The 23,110-nt window shown below is 36.1% G+C and overlaps 1 protein-coding gene across 3 annotated transcripts; it reads left to right on the top strand.

Moving 5' to 3' along the window:
- The first annotated feature begins 1,594 nt into the window (after nucleotides 1–1,594).
- Nucleotides 1,595–21,864, top strand: LOC121381112 (heterogeneous nuclear ribonucleoprotein A2 homolog 1-like). 3 transcript variants are annotated; one of them, XR_005959049.1, is made up of 10 exons: nucleotides 1,595–1,618; nucleotides 11,379–11,725; nucleotides 12,606–12,726; nucleotides 13,429–13,639; nucleotides 13,979–14,095; nucleotides 14,481–14,522; nucleotides 16,521–16,730; nucleotides 17,299–17,380; nucleotides 21,168–21,238; nucleotides 21,649–21,864. XR_005959049.1 is itself a non-coding variant. In XM_041510230.1 (9 exons), exons 1-8 carry the CDS (start codon nucleotides 1,610–1,612, stop codon nucleotides 17,355–17,357), a joined length of 1,116 nt encoding a protein of 371 aa, XP_041366164.1. In that variant the 5' UTR covers nucleotides 1,595–1,609; the 3' UTR covers nucleotides 17,358–17,380; nucleotides 17,635–18,240. The 3 variants fall into 3 exon arrangements, 2 of the variants coding, with proteins under 2 accessions (XP_041366164.1, XP_041366165.1); XM_041510230.1 differs by lacking the exons at nucleotides 21,168–21,238; nucleotides 21,649–21,864 and adding an exon at nucleotides 17,635–18,240; XM_041510231.1 differs by lacking the exons at nucleotides 14,481–14,522; nucleotides 21,168–21,238; nucleotides 21,649–21,864 and adding an exon at nucleotides 17,635–18,240.
- Nucleotides 21,865–23,110: the final 1,246 nt, after the last annotated feature.

The raw sequence follows: 23,110 nt of genomic DNA, 5'->3' as shown, positions 1-23,110 counted from the left end.
AGTGTGGCCCTGTGTGAGGCCCTGAGTGTGGTCCCGGGAGTGGCCCCGAGCCGTGCACGAGCTATGCTTTGGGATGGGGGATGGGTCATACGTACCACACAAAATTTAATATTTGTGTTCATGCGCGAAATTGTAGAAAGTATAAATAAAAGGGTAATGGGTAACATCGTCATTTGAGGTAGAACCTTCAGAGAAGTAACATGTCAGACCAGTACAAGTTGTACGTTCCCGACGTGGACAAGTGGACCCGTTTCTACAGTTGCAAGCAGAAGGCAAACTTCAGCCTCACTTCGAAATTCAACGTGGTTGAAACAGTCAGATCATGTACAGTGTAGATCGATGTCTAGAACTCTACGACCCTACGTGGAAGAAAGAAAAAGAGGAACAGAAGAAGCCCCCGGCACCCAAAGTCATCATGGTCTCCCCAACGCAGCAGGTGGTAGAGCAAGCCAAGGCCGAGCTATTTTTTTTTGCCCGCATTCAACCGGTAAGGAAGGGCAACATCATGTGGTAATTTTGCAATCTGTAAAAACAAAAGCATTTCATTATTTCAAGAAACTGTATTTTGTTTTAAGAATAAAAGAATGTATTCAGTGGAACATTATACTGTTGCCAACACGTCTATATAATAAAATATGACAATAATACTATTGTAATTTTGAACTTGTAAAGTAACAACTTTGCCATTGTTTAATTATTACATATTATTTGGAAATAAAATAATTATTAAATCATAAAAAATAATTAACTTAATCATGCATACAAATTTTATTATAAATACAAATTATATATTTTGTAGCCCACATCATAATTATTATATTAATAATTATCTTATTTCAAAATTGTTAAAATTTATAATTAACATTACCTGAAAATTACATCAACGAAAATTATATTCTGCCCAACCTGCCCTGTCCCCTCGACATTCAAAGCACACGGAAATACATCGGTACTAAATATAGATTATACTAATTCAGATTCCCGTTGTTCGTATCTCTTATATGGCAACCCAAGCTGTTACAATACACATAAGACGTATTGCAACTATGTGTTAGCTACAGAAAATAAATGACAATATGTAAGGCATGTAAAAAGTTAATATGATAACTTTATTCTATGTAAACCAGTAATCACTAAGGCTTTGCTTCACCCCCAAAGACCCGGATGATCGGTAACTAGGCCGTGTGACGTCACGCCGGTTCCGAGAATAGGAACTTAAAGAAAAGGAGTTTTAGGCTATTAACTACTCAGTTGCCCCCCCCCCCCCCCCCCCCCCCCAAACAAACAATCCTAGCTACGGTCCTGGTAGTAGACTTAAATGAGTTACTGGGGACGTACAGTGGTTCCCTTAAACGGCGTAGCCTGTTAATTATATTTTAATTAATTTATTAATTATTCATTTATTATTTATTCTCCCAAGATGGAGGGCTTGTATTTTTGTCAGTCTTTACGTTAAATACAACGACCGCTAATATGAATAATTTTCCCGTCAACCCACAGTCACGTGGCATCTACCTTTTTCCATCTTCTTTCTTCCAGAGCGTGGCTGAATTTGTAATTGAGTTATTTGCAATCAATTTTTAGTACCTCATTTGAAACTTTAACAGCTATGGGTGACGTAAGTTTTTGTGTTGTTTAATAATTTATAAAATTATTCTACTTTTGAATAAAAATTCCTATCTGAAATGTGTCAGTTGTGCATTTATTATTTGTCATTTGCGTGACCTAATTTTACCCATGCTCTTGATGCAAGTTCAACAGTAGGACGCCATTGTGATAAAAATATTATGAACCCGTGTCGTTAGATATTAATGGGTTTTTTTTTTCACAGCAACGTTGTGGTTTTTTTTGCTTAGTTTAGATTTGTTAGATTTTATATATATTAATTATTATTGACTAAGGAACACCGATTTAAATCGAATTGATGGTGAAATTTTCTTTTTAACCCTAGTTCCATCCAGCGAAAATAAATTATAATTTGGTTAATCTACAAAACTGTAACACACTTAGATCACGTTTTTATCAAATGGAGTGAAAAAGCAGGTTTTATATTGATAAATACCATGGGAATCCCCATGTCCCAATTGCTTGAAATAATTTTGAAAGTTAGTATTCTGATGTCACCGGTAGATGTCGTCTAGACAAATTTCACAGAGTGGGCACAGACTTGGGGTGCATTCTTTTCACCTCTCCTGGACATGTTCCAACTGTTCTGTCCTGGTTGTATCCCCTCTGCAGATATCGTAAGACTTAGCAAAATTATTGCTTTTAAGGGTTTGTAACGTTTTGTATTGAGACACGTGTCTGAACTTTATTGTTACTGAAAATGTTCACGAACTGTGAAGAAAAATCTCACAAATGAACAACAACAAATCGGTTGTTGATTGTGCGAACCGTGCACGAGAAAACAAACCGAACCAAAATGATAACGTAGAGGCACTGATTTTCCGTTTCAGATTTTTCCCATTTCCGTTTCATAATGTTACAAAATCCGTTTTTTTCCGTTTCAGTATTAAACAAATTCTGTTTTTGTTTCACAGACTTTGGACATTTTTGGTTTTCTTTACGATATCAGTGTTCGAGAATTACAAATTTGGGGCAGTATCCCAGTTGGATACTAACTTTTCAACATCTGGTATCCCACCTGAGAATTTAGTATCCCACTTAAATGAAATTCATAAATAACATCGTAACAAACTTGGACGATACTGTTACTTTACTTCACCAGTAAATGACGACTTTCATTGTTTCAGCGAACAATAAAAACACAAGATTAAAATAAATCAACATTATATGGTATCCCGGTGGGATACTGGGTTATTGAAGTCTGGTATCCAAAATTAAATTCTGGGATATCGGGATACCGTTGATCTCGAACACTGGATATTATCGAGAAAATAATTACAAACGATCACACTATAAACCACTTCCCTTATATAATTTATTTTGAACAAAGCCTGGCATACTACTGCATTCCTTTGTGAGATCGGAAATATGGCAATGCCGCAAATGTTAAAAATTAATAAGCAAACATAACATAATGTATCTTTCACTTGAGTAAATATCGGACAATTTTAGTTAACAATGTTCGCTTTTTCCCGTTAAATCGCTGGGAATAAGCGAAGAAAACATGACTGGTAAAACGTCTAGATACTCTACATTAAACATTTGGCGTAACATACAAAGGTACTAGTGTCGTAGCGTAGCACAGGCAGATGTCGGTGTCTATAGTTGCTAATTCGAAAAATAAATTTTAATTAATCAAATGCGCTATTTAAAGTTAAATAATGTTTTGGAAAAAAATCGGGATGATCACGGAAAATCAGTGCCTCTAATAACGGTCACGTGGTATACCAACATCTGTGACGTTACACAGGAAGATTCCCTCTAAAAATAGATTGGACCTCGCTTGCTTAATGTTTTTTTCTCGACAACACGTCTTGTGAAAAAATGCATTTCGTGGTTTTACAAACATCGGGATTACCAAAAAGCACTTCAGGTGAATGGAAATGTGTATTCTAAATAATAAAATGTAAGTAAATTGCAATTTTATTTGTGAAAAATGGGGTTTAATAGCGAAAAACAACACCGTAATGGTTAACAAATAAACGTAACTAGGGTGTCTCCATTTAACCTTTAGACTACTGGATTAATTTTGAACAAGAACCACGTTGAGTGGGTACAAGTTTATAATTTTTTACTCACATATTCTCTTAAATGTTTCATAAATACATGAAATAAAGTTCATATATGAATCGGTAAGTATTATTTTCGTGTCTTTTTTTGTAATTTTTATTATTTTAGATCGGCTAATGGTGATTAAAATTAGGCAAAAAAAAATCGAAAAAATTGCGTTTACTTACGGGCATTTCTGGCCAGCTGTCCAGTATTTATGTCCATTATTGCCGATAACTGGTTTTCTGACCAGAATTTTTTTTTAAACCCGAACTACAATTCATATTGCAATATTTGGTAATTTTCGTTGTTGGTAAAACGATCAAATTTATTATCAAATTAGCTGTTAAATCAGCTATTGATCCCTGAAAATTACCGCGACGTGCCGCCATTGTTGTCAAGCGAAAATACTTGCGCCGAAAACCACTTTTTGAACTAAAAAATTTCAAGGTATTTTCAATTTAAAAAATCAAAACAAAAACCACCTTTTTGAAAAAAAAATCTTTTTTCTTTAATTATATTTCCGTTTCCGGTGAGTGTCGTGTGCAAAACGGCGGGAAATATGAATTGGGGAATGCACTGAATACAGTGTACAGTATATCGACTGACGTGACGTGGGGCGAGATATCTCGCCTGCAGTAGTCAGAAGGTTAAAGCGAAGAGAATGAAAGTTATAGATTTGCGTCCGAACAATTTAAAAAACACATGAGCCTGAGGCTTTTTTTCATTATTCATTATTTTTATTGATCTATTATTTCCATAGTAGATTCAAGTCCAAATGAGGTCTTTGACATGTTTGAAGGTGGAATATAAACTATGGAACAAATTCAATTTAATTTTAATTGAGCTCTATTGTCCGAACCAAATTGTTAACAACTACAAAAAATTACTCACCTACCTTTAATTGCCGTTAGATTTCCTCCAAAGTTCACCCAGACACAAATCGCAAAAAAACCACTACAAATATACAGATTCCACACACGAGACTGCAACGATGTCGCCGAGATTGCATAGGGAAAAATACATGCAGTTTTCTGCTGTCTGCCATGTTGTTTGTTTATGGAATACTCTTAAAGAGGGGTGAAAGCCTCCAAAGTATGTGATACAATTAATATGAAATCGATGATCTCTAGTGGTATCATTAAAATAATAATATAAAAAAAATGATGTCATCACGTTTGCTTTTATATCATAACATGTTATGACGTTGTTAGATTAAGTCCTATCCTTCACCCCTCTTGAAGAATATTCCATAAAAAGTCAAAATGGCAGCTGATACAAAATTACATGCTTTTTTTCCTATGCGCTCTCAGCGAAGTCGATATAGATGACATGGTTAGCATCTGGTATGTGGAATCTGTCATTGTAATGGTTTTTTCAAGATATGTGTGTGGACGAACTTTGGAGGAAATCTAACGGCAATTAACCTTTAGACTACTGGATTAATTTTTGACAAAAACCACGTTGAGTGTGCACAAGTTTATAATTTTTACTCGCATATATTCACTTAAATGTTTTATAAATACATGAAATAAAGTTCATATATGAATCGGTAAGTATTATTTTCATGTCTCTTTTTGTAATTTTTATTATTTTAGATCGGCTAATGGTGATTAAAATTAGGCAAAAAATCAAAAAAGTTGCGTTTACTTACGGGCATTTGTGGCCAGCTGTTCAGTATTTGTCCATTATTCCCGATAACTGGTTTTTTGACCAGAATTTTTTTTAAAACCCGAACTACGATTCATATTGCAATATTTGGTAATTTTCGTTGTTGGTAAAACTATCAAATTAGCTGTCACAATCGGCTATCTATCCCTGAAAATGACTGCGACGTGCCATCATTGTTGTCAAGCGAAAATACTTGCCGAAAACCACTTTTTGAACTAAAAATGTCGAGGTATTTTCAATTGAAAAAACCAAAACAAACACTACCATTTTGAAAAAAAATCTTTTTCTTTAATTATATTTCCGTTTCCGGTGAGTGTCGTGTGCAAAACGGTGGGAAATATGAATTGGGGAATGCACTGTATACAGTGTACAGTATATCGACTGACGTTACGTCGGGCGAGATATCTCGCCTGCAGTTCTCAGAAGGTTGAAGGTAGGAGAGTAATTTTTAGTAGTTGTTAACAATTTGGTTTGGACAATAACTAAAGTCCAAACCAAAATGTTAACAACTAAAAAAAATTGTGAAGAAACCCATTACAGTGACACAGATTCCACATATTAGCATAGGACAAAATACATGCAGTTTTCTGCCGTCTGCCATTTTGCTTTTTTATGGAATAGTCTTCTTCAAGAGGGGTGAAAGTATGTGACATAATTATAATAAAATCAATGATATTTAGTGGTATATTTAAACAAAACAAAAAGAATGAAAAAAATATAATGTTTTGTCATGTTTGCTTTTATATCATAACATGTTATAACGTTGCTAGATTGTCGTATCCTTTTACCCCTCTTGGAGAATATTCCATAAAGAGTCGAAATGGCAGCCGGCACAAAATTACATGCTTTTTGCCCTATGCGATCTCAGCGAAGTCGATATTGGTGACATGGTTATGATCTAGTATGTGGAATTTGTGTCATTGCAATGGTTTTTCCTAGATTTCTGATTTTTCCAAATGTGAGTAAAATCTAACTAAAAATAAAGGTAGGAGAGCAATTTTTCGTAGTTAACATTTCGGTTTGGACAGTAGCTAGCTAGGGCCTATATGATTCAGTGTCGCCTTTGGATTGGTGAAAGACCAGTCACATAGTTCGATACATCAAGAGCCGCAATTTTTGTCAGTGTTTGGAATATACTGCTTCCTGCTTGAGTATTCAATGCTCTGCTGGGCTACACTTCAGAATTTATGATGGAGATGGCAGTTTTGGCGCGAAGGACCTCGTAGACAGTACCACCTCGTAGACAGTACCACTATTGACGATTTGGAACTTGAATTTGTGATCATTAAGTGCTTTTTTTGTGTAAATAATGAATTTTTTTGTAAATAATAAAACTTTTCAGCGGTACCTTTCACAGCATGCGGGCGGTGGACGCAAATCTATAACTTTCATTCTCATGGCCTAATAGGTCTCGTCAACGTCCCTAACCGTTAAACAGCGTTATGCTTCCAACTCCGTTCACTTTGATTTCTCGTGCACTGTTCGCGCAATTAACATCGGATTTGTTGTTGTCGGCTTGTCATTCATTTGTGTGGGGTTTTTTTCAGTTCTAGAACATTTTCATTAACAAAGTTCAGACAAGTAAGCATATAAATAGGCCTACAAAACTTTACAAACCCTTAAAACAATTAATTTTTCTAGTCATTTTTTATTATTATTCCTTACAATTACCGATATTGGGTCCACATGACTCGTAGAAATTAACTTTAAAAGGAGGAAGATTAATTAACATTTGTGCACGTTACATGACATTACACATGCCAGATCAACAAGGCCAAAGCATTTAATTTTTATGATTTTAAGGCCCCAGTTCGAATTTGTTTTCAATTATTATATTTGATCTGCAAAAGATATGCTACATTTTTGTGCTTCTACTGTAGTGAATAGTATTCATAATCCATTCATAACATTTGCAAATAATTTTGAGTTATAAATTGTTAATTAAGAATCAATTCATAATTTTTTATTTATTTTACAAACTATTCACTGGTGTGTCGTTCCATGTCAAATCAACAAATTGCCCCCGCACTTCGGTCTCGGATTCACCTGAAATTTGTACCAAACATGCCTCGGTTATCGACATGAACAAATCTAAGTTTGAATTCTGCATTTCAAATAGTTTTTAAGTAATAGACATTTTCCTAACTATGGTAAGAGTTACATTTACCTGATAAATGGCCGCCGTAATTTTCCTGCTACAGTCTGCGAAATAGCCGGATGCCCGAGACGTGTGAAAATCACGATGGATGTGTACATTTTCAATCTCGCATGCCCGACGGGCACCTGTTTTATAAACGTATTAAAACTGGACAGTAGACTTTTTTTTTCTAAATACTTTTAAAATTACGAATTTTTTACACAGAAATGAAAGTCGTCTAGAAGCAGACAGGTGTAAATTCGCATTTTCACTGATATCTCGGCCGTATGACGAGTCGGCCGATCGATACCTCGCGCCCGGTATGACTAAGATACTGGAAAGGAAATTTCTGTTTCCTCGCCCTGGGTCGTTTCGTCCTAATTTTTTATATATGTGTTTATACTGCAAGTGCATGCATTATATCATCAAATTTGGTATAAAATCACGTGTCGTGTCACTCGGTAAGAAATCTATAATTTTGGAGTGAAACGACCCACCTCCAGACCATTTTCACACATTCTGCCCGATATCGTTAAAAAGTCGGTTAGTCGATAATATCTGAAAAATTGCAGCGAACTCAGAAATGTCCTCTAATAAAACATTAGTTTCTCTTTATACATTGTTTACTCGTATGGCCATATTATAAGTATTACTAATAAATGCATGCTATGCTACTTCGTTACATATACTGTACATTTAAGCGAGTAAAATTCGGCAAATATATTACGCAAATATATTAGGCATCTAGAAGTTCATTCAGGCAAGTAAATTTTACACGCCCACTTGCCCAAAGGGCAAGTGTCTCCCAAATGTTTTTCGTGAAGACTGGTGCTATATTTCAAGACCTATTATCTCGGGACTTGAGAGCGCTGAAATTTTGCATGGGCACTAAGGTTATAAAGGACTGATTTATAGCAGACTGGTGCTTTTCAGTCATCATACAATATTTGTTGATTTGACAAGGAATGACCCTGGTATGAACGTAATGCATATCAGTATTGACAAAGTAGTGTTTTTCCCTAGCTTGTTTTAGCATGGTGCAGCACCATGCCTCAATAGTCTAGCACCATCTTGCCTCAATCAGCGCCATGCTGCCCTGAGATTAAATAAGCCTTTTTCAATAATTAATTCTTAAACTGACTTTATAAAACGCCCAAAAAGGTATTATTAATGAAGTGTGTATGCCTTTTATATATTTTGCTATTAATTTATTAAAGCAAACACATAAATTACATTAATTTTTATTTCAATAAGTTTTGTGTCTTTTTAATGAAAAACAAGTGCCCCCAAAATGATGAAAATGCCCCAAAAGTGTTTGGTCTACCATGCCTTGCCTAATTTCTAGGGAACTCACTACATCAAGTGTTGCTGTTGGTAAAACGGGGACCGGACCAGAAGGCATAACAAATTGAATATTTTCTTTTGAAAAAATATTAAACAAAGTGTTCGTCAACTGTGCCTAGTTAAGAAATACAGGGCACAATATTTCACGCGAACCGCCGTTCTGTTCGTGTGTCGGTTACGCCAAATCGGTTACATCATGACCTGTATACGTTCAGAAATTAAAACTTGCAAAGTTCACGATTACAGGAAGTTTATTCATGCAGACATACTACTGGTATTCCGACAAATGTTTTAGACTGATTTTTAGATACTTGATGCGCAGCAAACCAGTAAACAACGTTACGTTGTAACTTGCGACCAGTCTACAGTTTTAAAACAGTTTCTATAAAATAGACTTCTTAAAATTGACTCGAAAAAAGATTTTCAAAAATGCATCTACATGCGTCCTGGATTTCAAAATTTTCACAGGGGGAGGCCCCCCCCCCCCCAAATTCCCCCGCTCGGGCACGCCTTTGGTCGTGCGTAATTCTAAGATAATTTCTGGCTACGACCCTGTATTTTGTTTCAGTACTGGGGCTAATATTCAGTTTTTTTATAATATTGTTAACTTCAGCAAGCATTAAAGAATTTTTTTTATTTTTTTTTTGTAAAATGTTTTCTTTTGTATTTGTTTTAACTTTGTTTCAGCTAAAAATTATGTATTTAAAATGTAATTTTGAGGTAACCGATCAGATATCCCATGGGTTACGCAAATATAATTCACGTAACCGAACAATTGGTTACCTAGATAAAAACCACGTGAACCGACTTCCGGTTACCTCAGATTTCGAAATATTGTCCCCTGAAATATATATTTTTTTATCGTATAGTGGCCTTAAAAATGAAAATGACGAATTGCAGATGTGTGGCATGATACTTTTTGGAAATGCGTGTGCCTGAACGCAGTTAGCAATGTTGCACTCTTTCCTGTTTACCGGAGGGTGTTTCACTTTTTATTTATTAGAATGGATTTGTTTTATGTACACATTGTTGATTTTTTACGTTGATTGCAGTGTTATTTTGTTTTACGTATTGTAGCTGGAAAATGTAGAATAGTATTTCCGTAAATATTGTATTTGTTTTTGTTAGGTAAATGCAGTTTGGGACGTCGATGTTCAAACTTTTTTTACAAATAGATCAGAAACCAGATAAATTTTAAAGTAGTTATACGGTTACTGCCCCCCCCCCCCCCAACAAATTTAAAAAATAAAGGTTATGGTTAGATATCAAACTGTTGATCTTGTAAAACATTTTGTTAAATCGTAAACCAGATTACAATTTTTTTTTTATAAGTTAACAAAATATCTTGTCTCAACCACAACAAATTTGATATTTTGGATTTTCTGTGTAAAATTTTTTTTTGTTTATTCTTTTGAAAATTTATCACAGGAAACTAGATGTGAATTTTTTTTTTCCTCCTAAATGTTGGGTTTATTCCATCACAATGCATCCCTCTGTCCTTATAAAAGTGTGCTTAGCCAAAAAAAAGAAAACTCGTGACTTTCAAAATAAATCAGACAATGGAATTAATGGAGGCATCATTTGTCCGTATAAGTAGCCTAACAGGAGATTTTAATCCAAAATGAAATGTAACTGTCACCTCGATAAATGGTTCTTTGGATGCCATACACGAAAAGCTGTAAATTGTCGGTAACGTGTGAGCATTGACAGTAACATTGAAAGTTTACATTGCAGGGCTAGCTCTTGTGAATTTTAAACACAATTGGCAAATTTTATTTTAATGTGGTGAAAGAATTTCATGCTAAGGTTGATATTTTAGAAAATAATGGTGATTTTCTGCAATATTTGGAGTTCATTAGATAATTTGGAGAAATTTTCTATACACCCAGAGCTAGCCCTGCATTGCCATTTTTTCAAAGAGGAGATCATGCAATAATTAGCAGAATGCATTTGTCTTTTTGTTCCAACGTTATTTAGTGACATTTTTTTGCTCATTTGGGGCATTTTGCACCCCGATATCATTTGCTACCGTCATTTGTCTGGAATGCTACTCTCAGTTGTGGCTAGGGGTTGGTTGGTCTGTAGTGTCCCATAACCAAGTGGTGTTGTTACAGTGATTGCGAAAATTAATGCAACATTGCTATCATGACCCCCAATTGACTAGAAACCTTTTTTTTTTTTTACTTTTTAAGTTCCACCATGCAGGTTACAACAAAACTTAGTACAAATGATCCTTTCATTGACCTAACAAAGTGTAGATTTTTTTGGTCCAATCAAAATACAATATGGCCATCTTTGTTTAGATTTAAACAAAATTATATGTTGTCATGGAGGATGGGGTGCTACTTAAATTATAGGAAGAAAAAATTGCCAGTTAAGGAACATTTTGTTCAGTATTTCAGAGATTACTACCCAATTCTGAAACGGTGAATAGTATTTGCTACTAAATTTTCAAAACAATGTTCCCTGCCAGTTTGCCAGCAAGTATTGATATACATTAGCCACACCAGAAATCTTGTACATTGTTTTTTTTTGTTTTTGTTTTTTTCAGTTCGGCTATGGTGGCGGCAGTTATGGAGGAGGTAGTGGTGGTTATGGGGGTGGGGGATACGGAGGTGGATATAGTGGCGGGGGTGGTTTTGGAGGAGGTGGATTTGGCGGCGGTGGTTTTGGAGGTGGGGGAGGAGGTAGAGGCGGTGGGAGAGGTAGAGGCGGTGGGAGAGGTGGTGGGGGTGGGCGTCGCGACACCAGAGAGTTGGATCCAGAACACGAACAATTCAGGAAACTGTTTGTGGGGGGACTGAGCTACGAGACGTCGGACGACAGTTTGAAACAGCATTTTGAACAGTGGGGAGAAGTTGTCGACTGTGTCGTGATGAAGGACCCAGCCACAAAAAGGTATGTTTTGAATTTTAAAGGCTAGTTGATGGGCACATGTGTATGATTGGTTATTAAAAAACAAATCGTCAATACTTTTGCACTTTTTATTTTTCTGAATTGAGGATTTTTGACACCATTAAAGTAGACCGGCCTCGGTGACGTCGTGGTATGTCATCGGTCTACATGTTGGTAGGTACTGGGTTTGGATCCCAGTCGAGGCATGGGATTTTTAATCCAGATACCGACTCCAAACCCTGAGAGTGCTCCGCAAGGCTCAATGGGTAGGTGTAAACCACTTGCACCGACCAGTGATCCATAACTGGTTCAACAAAGGCCATGGTTTGTGCTATCCTGCCTGTGGGAAGCGCAAATAAAAGATCCCTTGCTGCTAATCGGAAGAGTAGCCCGTGTAGTGGCGACAGCGGGTTTCCTCTCAAAATCTGTGTGGTCCTTAACCATATGTCTGACGCCATATAACCGTAAATAAAATGTGTTGAGTGCGTCGTTAAATAAAACATTTCTTTCTTTTCTTTCCATTAAAGTAATTTTTAGCAAATGGGTATTTTTTGCTATTTGGTAAATATTTTATCTTGTCGGAAGCAGAAAATATATTATGATTTTGTATAAACCCTCACTGGGTAGCATTATGGTGGTTGTGTGGAACTACCCCTTCATATTAAACGACTTGATCAGACACAACAAATTAAAGAATTATCATTATGAAAATTAGAATATACCCTGGTCATGTCTTTTCTAAATGGGATACATGTGTTGACTTTATCAGTCTTACGGTAACAATTATTTTTAGTCTTAAGCATGATAGTAAAACTTAAACTAATATTTATATAATGTTGAATGTTTTTGTCGTGCATGATTGTTTATTACATACGAATTGTAGGTCTCGAGGCTTCGGTTTTATCACATACAAAGCAGCTGCAGAGCTAGATGAAGCTCAAAATAACCGACCACACACAATAGACGGACGGGAAGTGGAGACAAAGAGGGCCATGCCTAGAGAAGTACGATCATTAATTTCTTAACTTTAATTTGACCTTGCTTCATTACAAAACCATCACTGACACTTCCAAAGTTCTTGCCCCGATTCAAAATGTTGTTTGATGTGTGGCTGTTTTACAAGATAGTAAAAATATTTGAGACTCAAGGTTTGTCCATTTCCTCTTGAAACCAATGCTCCATGACTTGTATATAAGGAAACATCGGTTTTCCTTCGTGAAAAAACGTACATGTACTATCTTGCCAGATAAAGGAGCCTTTGTGTTTGTGATGGATTTTTTGTTTAATTCTGTTCTAATCACCAGACGTTGCTCTTTAAGAGGAGCTGCCACTCCTTCCGACTAATTCAAGGGGAGTAATTTTTAGCTCCCGTATTTGGTATTTGTATATTAATGTCTTAAATGTCTCCCCATAATCTGATCATTGAATCACTCATGAGTATTTTTCTTAGTGAGGTCTGAATGGTCATCTAATCGTATGGTAACATCTGTACTAACAGTGTGTATGTCTCTCTCTCTCTCTCTCTCTCTCTCTGTCTCTGTCTCTGTCTCTGTCTCTGTCTCTGTCTCTGTCTCTGTCTGTGTCTGTGTCTGTGTCTGTGTCTCTGTCTGTCTGTCTGTCTGTCTGTATATGTATATGTATATGTATATGTATATGTATATATATATATGGCTTTTGTTTTATTGTTTTTTTTGTTGTTTTTTTAGGAGTCTGGTGGATCCCAGTCTCAGCAGTCAGTCACAAAGATGTTCCTTGGTGGAATCAAGAGTGACACGACGGAAGACCAAATCAAAGAAGCATTTGAGCCTTACGGCGTCATTCAGAACATCGACCTCATCAAGGACAAGACAACCGGAGACCTGCGTGGGTTCGGCTTCATCACGTTCGAAGATTATGACTCAGTTGATAAAGCTGTGTGTGAGTATATTTCATCATTAGAAGTTTTATTGCACATATGTTGATTTTTTTTGCATTTATTAAACCGTATTTAGGAGAACTTTAGTTATGGTACTGGCTGGACCACCTTGTTTAAGCTATCAGGGCTCACCCTGCCAATTGCTAATAATTAACAAAGTATCTACTACATTATTTAGTATTTAGCTAATAAAATGGTTAAATTGAAAATAAATACTCTTAGATATACCAGAAATTGACTCCGAAAAAATTCTTTTGACCACTTGGTTACTATTGTTTTAAATTCATGGGTTATTTATTACATATTGAATTACATTTGGTATTTTTCTTTTTTGTTTATAGTAAAGAAGTTCCATGAAGTGAATGGGAGAAAACTGGAAGTGAAAAAAGCTCAATCAAAAGATTCTGAAGGCGGCGGTGGGGGAGGCCGCGGTGGACGTGGGGGAGGACGAGGATCATGTGAGTTAATAATCATGCAGGCTGTCCAGCGATCCTACTTTTCCCTACTTTTTGGTCTTTGTCCTATTTGTCTACTGTTTTTGTTTCAAAATGCTGTGAACTTATTTGAAGTGTATATATTCCTTGTGCTATTATAAAAGTTCCCTTCTGTTTTCCTACTATTTTTTAAGTTTTGGTATGTTTCAGCTTATAAAATATACTTTCAGCTCTAATTTGTAAGTGTGTTTCTATATCTTGGTGCAAAAAAATGCTTTGCATTTTTTTTAAATAGGAATTGACCTCTTTGCAATAACAGATGTGTTGTACTTGGTGCAACAAGCTAAAATATTAATGGTACTTTGTGCAATTTTTGTTATGTTGACTTGGCTTTTTTTCTAATCCATAGCACGAGGGGGTGGATTTGGTGGTGGAGGATTTGGTGCTGGAGGTAAGCTTGTAGTTTCGTGTGAATTTTAAATTAACATATTAAAAACATTGGTACGGTATATATTAACATGACAATCTCCATCCCTTTTAAGGCAAATTATATTTTAATTTTATGAAATAATTGATATTTTGTTAGAAAATAACTGGGTTTCTACAGGTTTTTAAGTTAAGTAGACAGTTTGGCCAAATTTTTTACTGACCCAGAGCTAGCCTTTCCTTTTATGAGATGTCTGTACTGTGGATTTCTTGAACATTTGTTTAATATACTACTCAAAAGAATTTAAGGGTCAGACGATATTTTCGACATTATTTTCTGAATGTCAATTATATTAGCTAGACCATAATGTCACGCATGGTATTGTTCCATTTTGACGAAAGTGGGTCTAAGCAACCCATAAATGAATTAAAATCCACTGTCATTGACACGGTCGACTAGTTCTAATGGCGAAAACATGCTTACATTTGCACTTAAATTAGGGCGAAAGCGAAAGGTCTGCTAAGTGCCCATAACTTGCTTTTTCACAAAGCGCTTCATTTGCACGCTTTGCATGTGTATTCCATGTTCCCAATGCTGAATTTCCGTATAATTGGAGCTTGCTTTCGTGTACGGTGCACACTCCAAATTCGACAATGGTACAACGTCAACTGACTATCGAAGATCGAGGAAGGGCTATTGCTTGGCTTCAGGATGGCAATACGCAAAGAAATGTTGCTCTGAGACTTGGTGTCAGTCAGAATGTCGTTGGCCGACTGTGGCAACAGTACCAAGCAACGAATTCTGTTCGAAATTGTCCACGTTCGGGAAGACCCCAAAGCACTACAAATAGAGAGGACCGCTACATCACCAATATGGCTCTACGTCAACGCACAACCACTGCACGCCGATTACGTGACAATCTGCGGACTGCGACTGGAACTTGAGTGTCTGATCAAACCATACGCAATCGTATGAGAGCCAATAATCTACGCTGCCGTTATCAGGCTGTTCGACCACCACTCCTACCACGTCACAGAACGGCCAGACGTCACTGGTGCACACTTCATCTGCGGTGGCAACGTGTTCAGTGGGGTCGAGTGATGTTCACTGACGAGTCCAGGTTTAGTCTCCAGTTCAACGACGGTCGGGTTCGTGTCTACAGACGTCCTGGGGAGCGCTTCGCTGACGTTAACGTTAGACAACGTCACCGGTTCGGTGGTGGCAGCGTCATGGTGTGGGGCGGCATCTCTATCCACCACAGGACCCCCCTCTATGTGGTGGATGGCAGTCTGAATGGAATCCGCTATCTGAATGAGATTATCCGGCCGTTGGTTCTCCCAGGCCTTCAGCAGATTGGCGGCGGGGCAGTTCTGCAGGATGACAATGCCAGACCCCACCGCGCCAGGGTGGTAACGGACTTTCTCAGACAACAAGGTATCGTCAGGATGGATTGGCCAGCATATTTGCCTGACTTGGCCCCAATAGAGAACGCCTGGGACGAATTAGGCAGGAGAGTTCGGGATAACCATGCCCCTCCGGCCAACCTTCATGATCTGGGTAAACTTCTTATGGCAGAGTGGCAGGCCAATCCCCAAGAGTTCTTCAGACGTCTGATCAACAGCATGAGGCAACGATGTGTCGAGTGTATTCGCGCCAGGGGTGGATTCACACACTATTAAACGAATGTTCTAATGTGTAAAATCCATGTTTGACAACCTTCAACTTTGACAGCATGTCATGTGACTTTCTTGTATACAGTTAGGTTTATTTGTGGTTTTTTGTAAATATGGAACAATAAATTAAATTTTTGGTGTAGTTTACATCATCAATCTAATACACTCTGAAACTTGTTTGGTTATAAATGTTTGACCCTTAAATTCTTTTGAGTAGTATATATCACTGAGTCATCTGCTGGGGTGTTTTGATGTTTAAAATTACTTTTAAGATGTGTACTCTGTCTAAAGAAGGTTTGTATACTTCCAATTGGTCTCCATTACTATTTCTATTTTTTTAAATTTTCAGGTGGTGGATTTGGAGGAGGTGGGAGTGGATATGGCAACCAGGGTGGCTGGAATCAAGGCACTGGAGGCGGTGGATACGGCAACTCGTATGGGGGAGGAAACTGGGGTGGTGGACAGGCAAACTTTGGTTCAAACTACGGAAACAGTTACGGGGGTGGAGCAATGAAAGCAGGCGGCGGCTTTTCACAGCGGGGCCAAGGACCGTATGGAGGTAAGACCAAGGAGAAGGCAGGAAGAAAGATTTAACAGATTCATTATTTGTTTTTCAGAGGAAGTCTACATTGTAGCATGTTAAAATATTTGGGTCGTTTTTAATTTTATTTATAAACTATTAGTGGAGAGACACCAATTTAAATTGAGATTAAAATAGGGTACTTTCAGCGAACAGTACGAAAACAGGATTTGGTTTGATAGTATTGCCTAGAGATCGAGAGATTGATCGAAATGTTGAATTTTACTGCTGCTCTTTCACCTAGTACTGTTTCTGTGTAGGGTAACTGAACTTGGAATGCTATCTTTAGATTCCTTGACTGGATTGAATTGTATCTAAAATAAATTTCTTACAGTATACAGAAGTATAGTTGAGGTAGTTTATTAAATTTGTCTGGATGTTTTTTGTTCACTAAATGGTATTCTTACATACTATATTTATGATATCTAGTAGCAATTTTTTTGTTTATGCGATGTTGTTAATTCTTTTTTTATTGCTTTTGTTTAAAATATTGCTTTGAGGATTGTTGACAGCTGTCGAGTATGTAATTGGATAACATTTTTTCCAGGAGGATATGGAGGCGGAGGAGGTGGGGGGTATGGTGGAGGCGGCTACGGAGGTCGATGAGTTTCAAACAGTTGGTTTTCCAGGTTAGTTCTAAAATGTCATGTAAGCAAAACATTTAAATTATAATACAAATGAGTTAAGTTGTCAATGAATCAGTCTTGTTAAATAAAAAATAAGTAATAACTAGATACTTCTATTTTAACAATTAATTGTAAGTTATATTAGGAAATATTTACGTTATAATAATGTAGTATCTCGAATACACCATTGAAATGCTGTATTTGTAGCACTTTAAATGAGGATATTAATTTTTGTTTTTACCATTGGCAACATCTAGGTAGGCTCAGTGAGAGAACAAACCCAAGGAAGATTGATTAAGCAGGCAGGCCACATTAGACAACACAAACCAGGACCTTAATTTATCCAGCTTACCCTCGCTAAGTCTTAACTTATAGGCTAGACTAAGGCCAAATCAAAAACAAAACAAGATGTTGATAGAGCCAGGATATAGATGGACTCCTATGTGGATATCTAATGCAAATTAAACAAAATCTCCAGTTTAATAAGGTTTCAAAACTGTGATGTATGTTTAGTTTCTTCCAATGGATCAGAACCTGATTAGTGAAAAAGATTATTCTAACTAGTTGCTCATAGTTAGATAACGCTAACCATGGGCTATTAGTGATATCGTCCAGCTTGTGATAGAACAGTGTTTCAGGAAGGGGTAGGTACACTCATGAACCTGTCTGGAAAATCGTCATTTACAATTCAGAGGTATAAACTATTTTGAACTGAAAAAAAATCATCCCGATCATCATTGTGAATAGTGTCGTCAGTTTTGTGTGAACATTACAAAATTCGTTCAGTCAATCGATGTGTTTTTATATAATCATTTCCACTGTATGTGTCTCCCATCTCATGAAAATAAAACGTATCAAAACTGGTCTGTTTAGTTAGTGGATTTGTCAAGTGCTAGTGTGGTGTATTGGATAGTTATGTGATGTGATACCTGTCATAATGAGTGTCTGATACGAGATTGGAGTTGCATAATGTACTTCCTAGACTGATGTTTAGATGAATAAGCTTTTTAAAGTGAAGTCTGAACATGGATTAGATACTCCATACTCCAGCTGTGTCTTTTGGTTTTCTTTACAATCCTCTGTACTGCAGTGCCATAGTGGTTCATTCCTAACGATCAGCTTGACCATAGTGTTACAATCTGCAGTGTACCCTTTAACTTCTCTCATTAAGACTAATGGTAAGTTAGAAGAATAGAAGTTTGGGACATGGAAATGATATTTTCTTAAACAAGTGCAGCAATGTCTTACACAAAATGAAATGTGTTCTGTATTTGCTGCCTTGTCTCGTTGATGCATGACAGAAATATGTCCTGTTGCTATGGTGCCATTATGTTAATGCATGAACTAAATTCAACGTTGATATTTTTAGTATTTCCTACTGTTTTGTTTAAGACTTGTTATGCATCATATTAATAGATCTAGTACAGGTGCTGGTTTACTTTTTTATATCGTGTGATGTTTAATAGGAAAACATTTGACTGGAAGAATTTTAATATTGTACATTTTTCTGAGCTAAATAAAAAATATATTTGAGACAAAAAAATGTTAATACATATTCTTAACCTTTAGACTACTGGATTAATTTTTGACAAAAACCATGTTGAGTGGGTACAAGTTGTATAATTTTTACTCACATATTGACTTAAAATGTTTTATAAATACATAAAATAACGTTTATATTTGAATTGGTAAGTATTATTTTTGTGGGTGTTTTAATTTTTATATTTTAGATTGGTTGCTGTTGGGCAAAAAATTGAAAAAGTCATGTTTACTTATGGGCATTACGCCAGCTGTCCAGTATTCCCAGTAAATGGTTTTCTGACAGAAATTTTAATTTTTAATTCATATTCCAATATTTGGTGATTTTCGTTGTTGGTAAAACGATCAAATTAGCTGTCACAATCGGTTATCAATCCCTGAAAATGACTGCAATGTGCCACCATTGTTGTCGAGCGAAAATACTTGCCGAAAACCACTTTTTCAACTAAAAATTCCAAAGTATAATTCATTGGAAAAAACAATCTATGAGGAATGCATTGTGTACAGTATGTCGACTGGTGTGATGTCGGGCGAGATATCTCGGAGGATTAATGCAAATTGACATTAGATTTTTGGATGGTACTTCTTGGCTTTTGTTTAACATGACTGGTATTCTGTTTACATGTATCTTGTCCTTAGACTGAGACATTAAACTGTTAGTCCATTTTGTATTTGTCCTGTTATTTGCTTTCACTCTTTTTCTCTACAATGTCAGGTATATTTTTTATCATATAACCATTTACAATAGATCTTCCATTGTTTTTTGTCCAATAACTTTGGCATTGGGAAGTATTAATTAAAAAACAAAACAATTGTGAAGTTTTTATGAAACCATAAAAATATTTTTGCCTTAATCTTAATGTTATAGGTTAAACTATTACAAATTGTGGAAAAGTAATACAAGAAGTCTTTTTTTCAGTTATTGTGTATGAATGTTTAAAGAGAGGTGAACAGTATAAATAGTATATATTTGTTACTGAGAGAGAACTATGAAGGAAATGGATATTCGACAGGCATATAATCTTGTGCAGTGGAAGCCTCTTAAAAAAAAATCCTCATATGGTTCATAACCACAAAATAATCGGGCCTATTTTACTTCATAACTGTACATGCATATGTACTGTTTAAAGTAGTCTAGGGTTGGAAGTGTCTGGGACAGCAGTAGTACATTATGGTGATTGGCATAAGACAAAGGGATTTAATTTTTTTTTTTTTTAAACTTGCTGTTTGTGTACTTGATTGTAATTTTTATGTTTGAAAACTTTTCAATGTATATTCAAAGGATATGGGATCGTAAAATTTTTTTATAGCTTCATACGGTCGCATCTTAAGTGTACTCATGTTTAATATTGTAAACTTTTGCATGTGTGAGGAGTCTAGTATGGAGGTAACAGATTTTGTTACGGTGCATTTGGCAGACAATTAACAATGTGTGTGTGGATGTAAGAGATTACCTGACTGGGATTGTGAAATTTAACTAATTATTGTCAATATTTGTTTAATTGTATGTTATAAACCCAGTATAAACGTACAGTATTGGGTGTTTAACTTTAACATGATAGAGCAGAACCCATTATGTATGTTGAACTTGCAGCGATATGACATTTTAGCAGCGTAAAAGGCTATGTAGGTATCAAGACGTCGACTATAGGAAGTCCTAGAATAGTGCCCAGGATATTGGCTATTATAGGCTATTACCGTCATAGTGCATAAGATACGAGGTAAGATAGGATTTTTATTAAGTGTTATTCTTATCCAGGCCTTGCATTTTAACACATTACCTAGGCTTAAACTTTTTTTTTCTTTTTAAATTTATTATATTTTTGGGGGTTCTTTTTATTAAAGTTGAATGGTTAATGAGAAACTATAAAAGGAAATGATCTGATCACCCTTGATGGAAATGCAAGGCCTGTGTCATCGTGTAGTATTAAATGACCTTTCACAAAATGTAAAGATATCTATTAATAGTGTGTGAGCGTAAACTAATTTTTAGTTGGTTAGGATATGTTCCCAAAACCATTGGATTTTCTTTACCTTTTATTTGCCAAGTAATTTTATAGTGTGTATTAATCTTCAGATCGGCCCATTTTCATAAGTAATCCATAATTATGATACTTTAAAAAGACCCCAGATTAGTGTTCAAGTTACTATGGCCAAGACTAAATGAATGTGTTTATTGATGCTTGACTACATGACTACATGTGATGTCCGATAATTGCTACTTGATAGATTTAATGTCTTATATTCTCAGGAACCTGTCTAATGAATGGTATAATGATGACATTCCAGCACCAAGTTCAACCTGCAACTCTTGGATACAGAGTAAGTAGTTTTTATCTTGCCATTACAAAATAAAGGGATGAGGTAGGTATAACTGGTATAGCATCGACCTTTAGGATATGTGACTAATGTCACCTGCCTTGTGCTTAAAAACGCAAAGTGTGCAGTGATGGCTCTTGGGGCTTGTGTATATATCTTTCCAAGTAAAATGAGTTTACTTTCTCGCCCTTTTGCAGTGGGATTACAGCATGGACTACTCGTAATCAAAGATTTCAAAATGCTACAAGTAATGACACTACAATGATGTGTCCAGCATGGCAGTTTAACACCAGTTTGAATGTTTGAGAAGGAAAGTGCTAATGCCGACAATAGCATGTTAAAATGGCCTAGAAAATCATACAGGGCAGTTTGATTGTTCTGCCAATAACCATGCAGAATTGTTGTTTTTTTAGAGCTGTGCATTAGAATACCAGAGGAGACTCCACATGAGGGTACAACTAGCATCCAAAGATCTTCCAAGATCAGAGGCTGAACCACACGACTTCACACAGCACGATTGAGACCAGACGAGCATGAAAACGTCGTCTGCATGTGAGACGGACAACAGAATAACAGATGTATCACAAATACCAAATATCAGTTGTGACATAAAACTTACTTTCAACTTTTTTTTTTTTTTTTTTTTTTTTTTAAAGATGATTGAACCTCTTTGCCGAGTTCATCCACGTGATAGATATAATAAAAGGCCGCTGTGTGTGCTGTCTGGGGTTGGGGGGAAATAGAGAAATTTTAGGTTTCCTCTGAACAGGAATGGTTGACGGTAATATATGACTTTACTAAACCATATTTAGTCATTTAGGCCAAACAAGGGATTGGGTGGGGTGGGGTAGGTATTTAGTTGATGTGTTTGCGTCATGGGGTCTACATTTAAAAACTGCACTACAACTGAATGAATGTTTAACGACGCCCAATTGGGTGTCGTACTATGGTACATGTACAATGTGACGAGAGAATATAAGAACTAAAGAATGCAAAAATAAAAATATCTCCGATAGTTAATTTTTACATTGGAAGCCCGTATCATGTAAGAAATTATTTCTCAGTTTGTCCAAATATATATTTTCCCCAAGTTCCTATGAGATTGACACTGTGTACCGTCAAGAGTACACTGAGGTGGAGGATCTTTCAATATCGATTGGTCGTATTGGTAAATATGACCAATGCAAGGACGACGCTATTTCATCCTTCCTGCACGGTCTATAGGATGACTGCCACACTCCCAAGTGTTGCCAAGTGAAAAAGATACATTCATTGATGCCATGTTTAAAATGAGTATACAGTACACCAACCCTGACATAAGGCAAATCCAAATAGTTGGGGGCCGTGCATGGGTATTTTTTTTGTTTCATTTCAAATTGATGCAAAAGTTTCGTTTTTACTACTAATTTGAAGTTAGGGTTTATAGAACAATTTTGGTCCGAGTGTCGAGTACTCTGATTAACAATTTTTTCTCTTTTTTTTGTGTGCCCATTTTCCAAAATGGCCACCATCGAAAATCGTGACTTACAATTTTAGTTTTATAAAGCTCATAATTTTTTTACAGTTTCTGTGTAATATAACTTTTATTGCTATTCTAAAGCTAATATTGTGTGAAGAAGGAACTGGAGTTGAAGTATTGATGTTTTGAATATTCTGGTATGCAAGAACTCTAAGATGGCTGCCAATTTCAGGGGTTTTTTTTCCAGCATTAAGCCTTATAACGTCTGTCATATTGAACCTATAATGGTGATTTTGGTGTATACCTAGGTTTTCATGTCTGAGTAATTGAATAAAAAATAAAATAAACATCATTGAGTCCATAAATAATGACGCAAATCAGAATTTTTTTTTCTCTAATTTTATTTATTTTAACTG

Source organism: Gigantopelta aegis, chromosome 9, assembly GCF_016097555.1.
Source record: "Gigantopelta aegis isolate Gae_Host chromosome 9, Gae_host_genome, whole genome shotgun sequence".
NCBI lineage: Eukaryota > Metazoa > Mollusca > Gastropoda > Neomphalida > Peltospiridae > Gigantopelta > Gigantopelta aegis.
The sequence above is the reverse complement of the archived record's forward strand: the minus strand, read 5'-3'. Positions and strand labels throughout refer to the sequence as shown.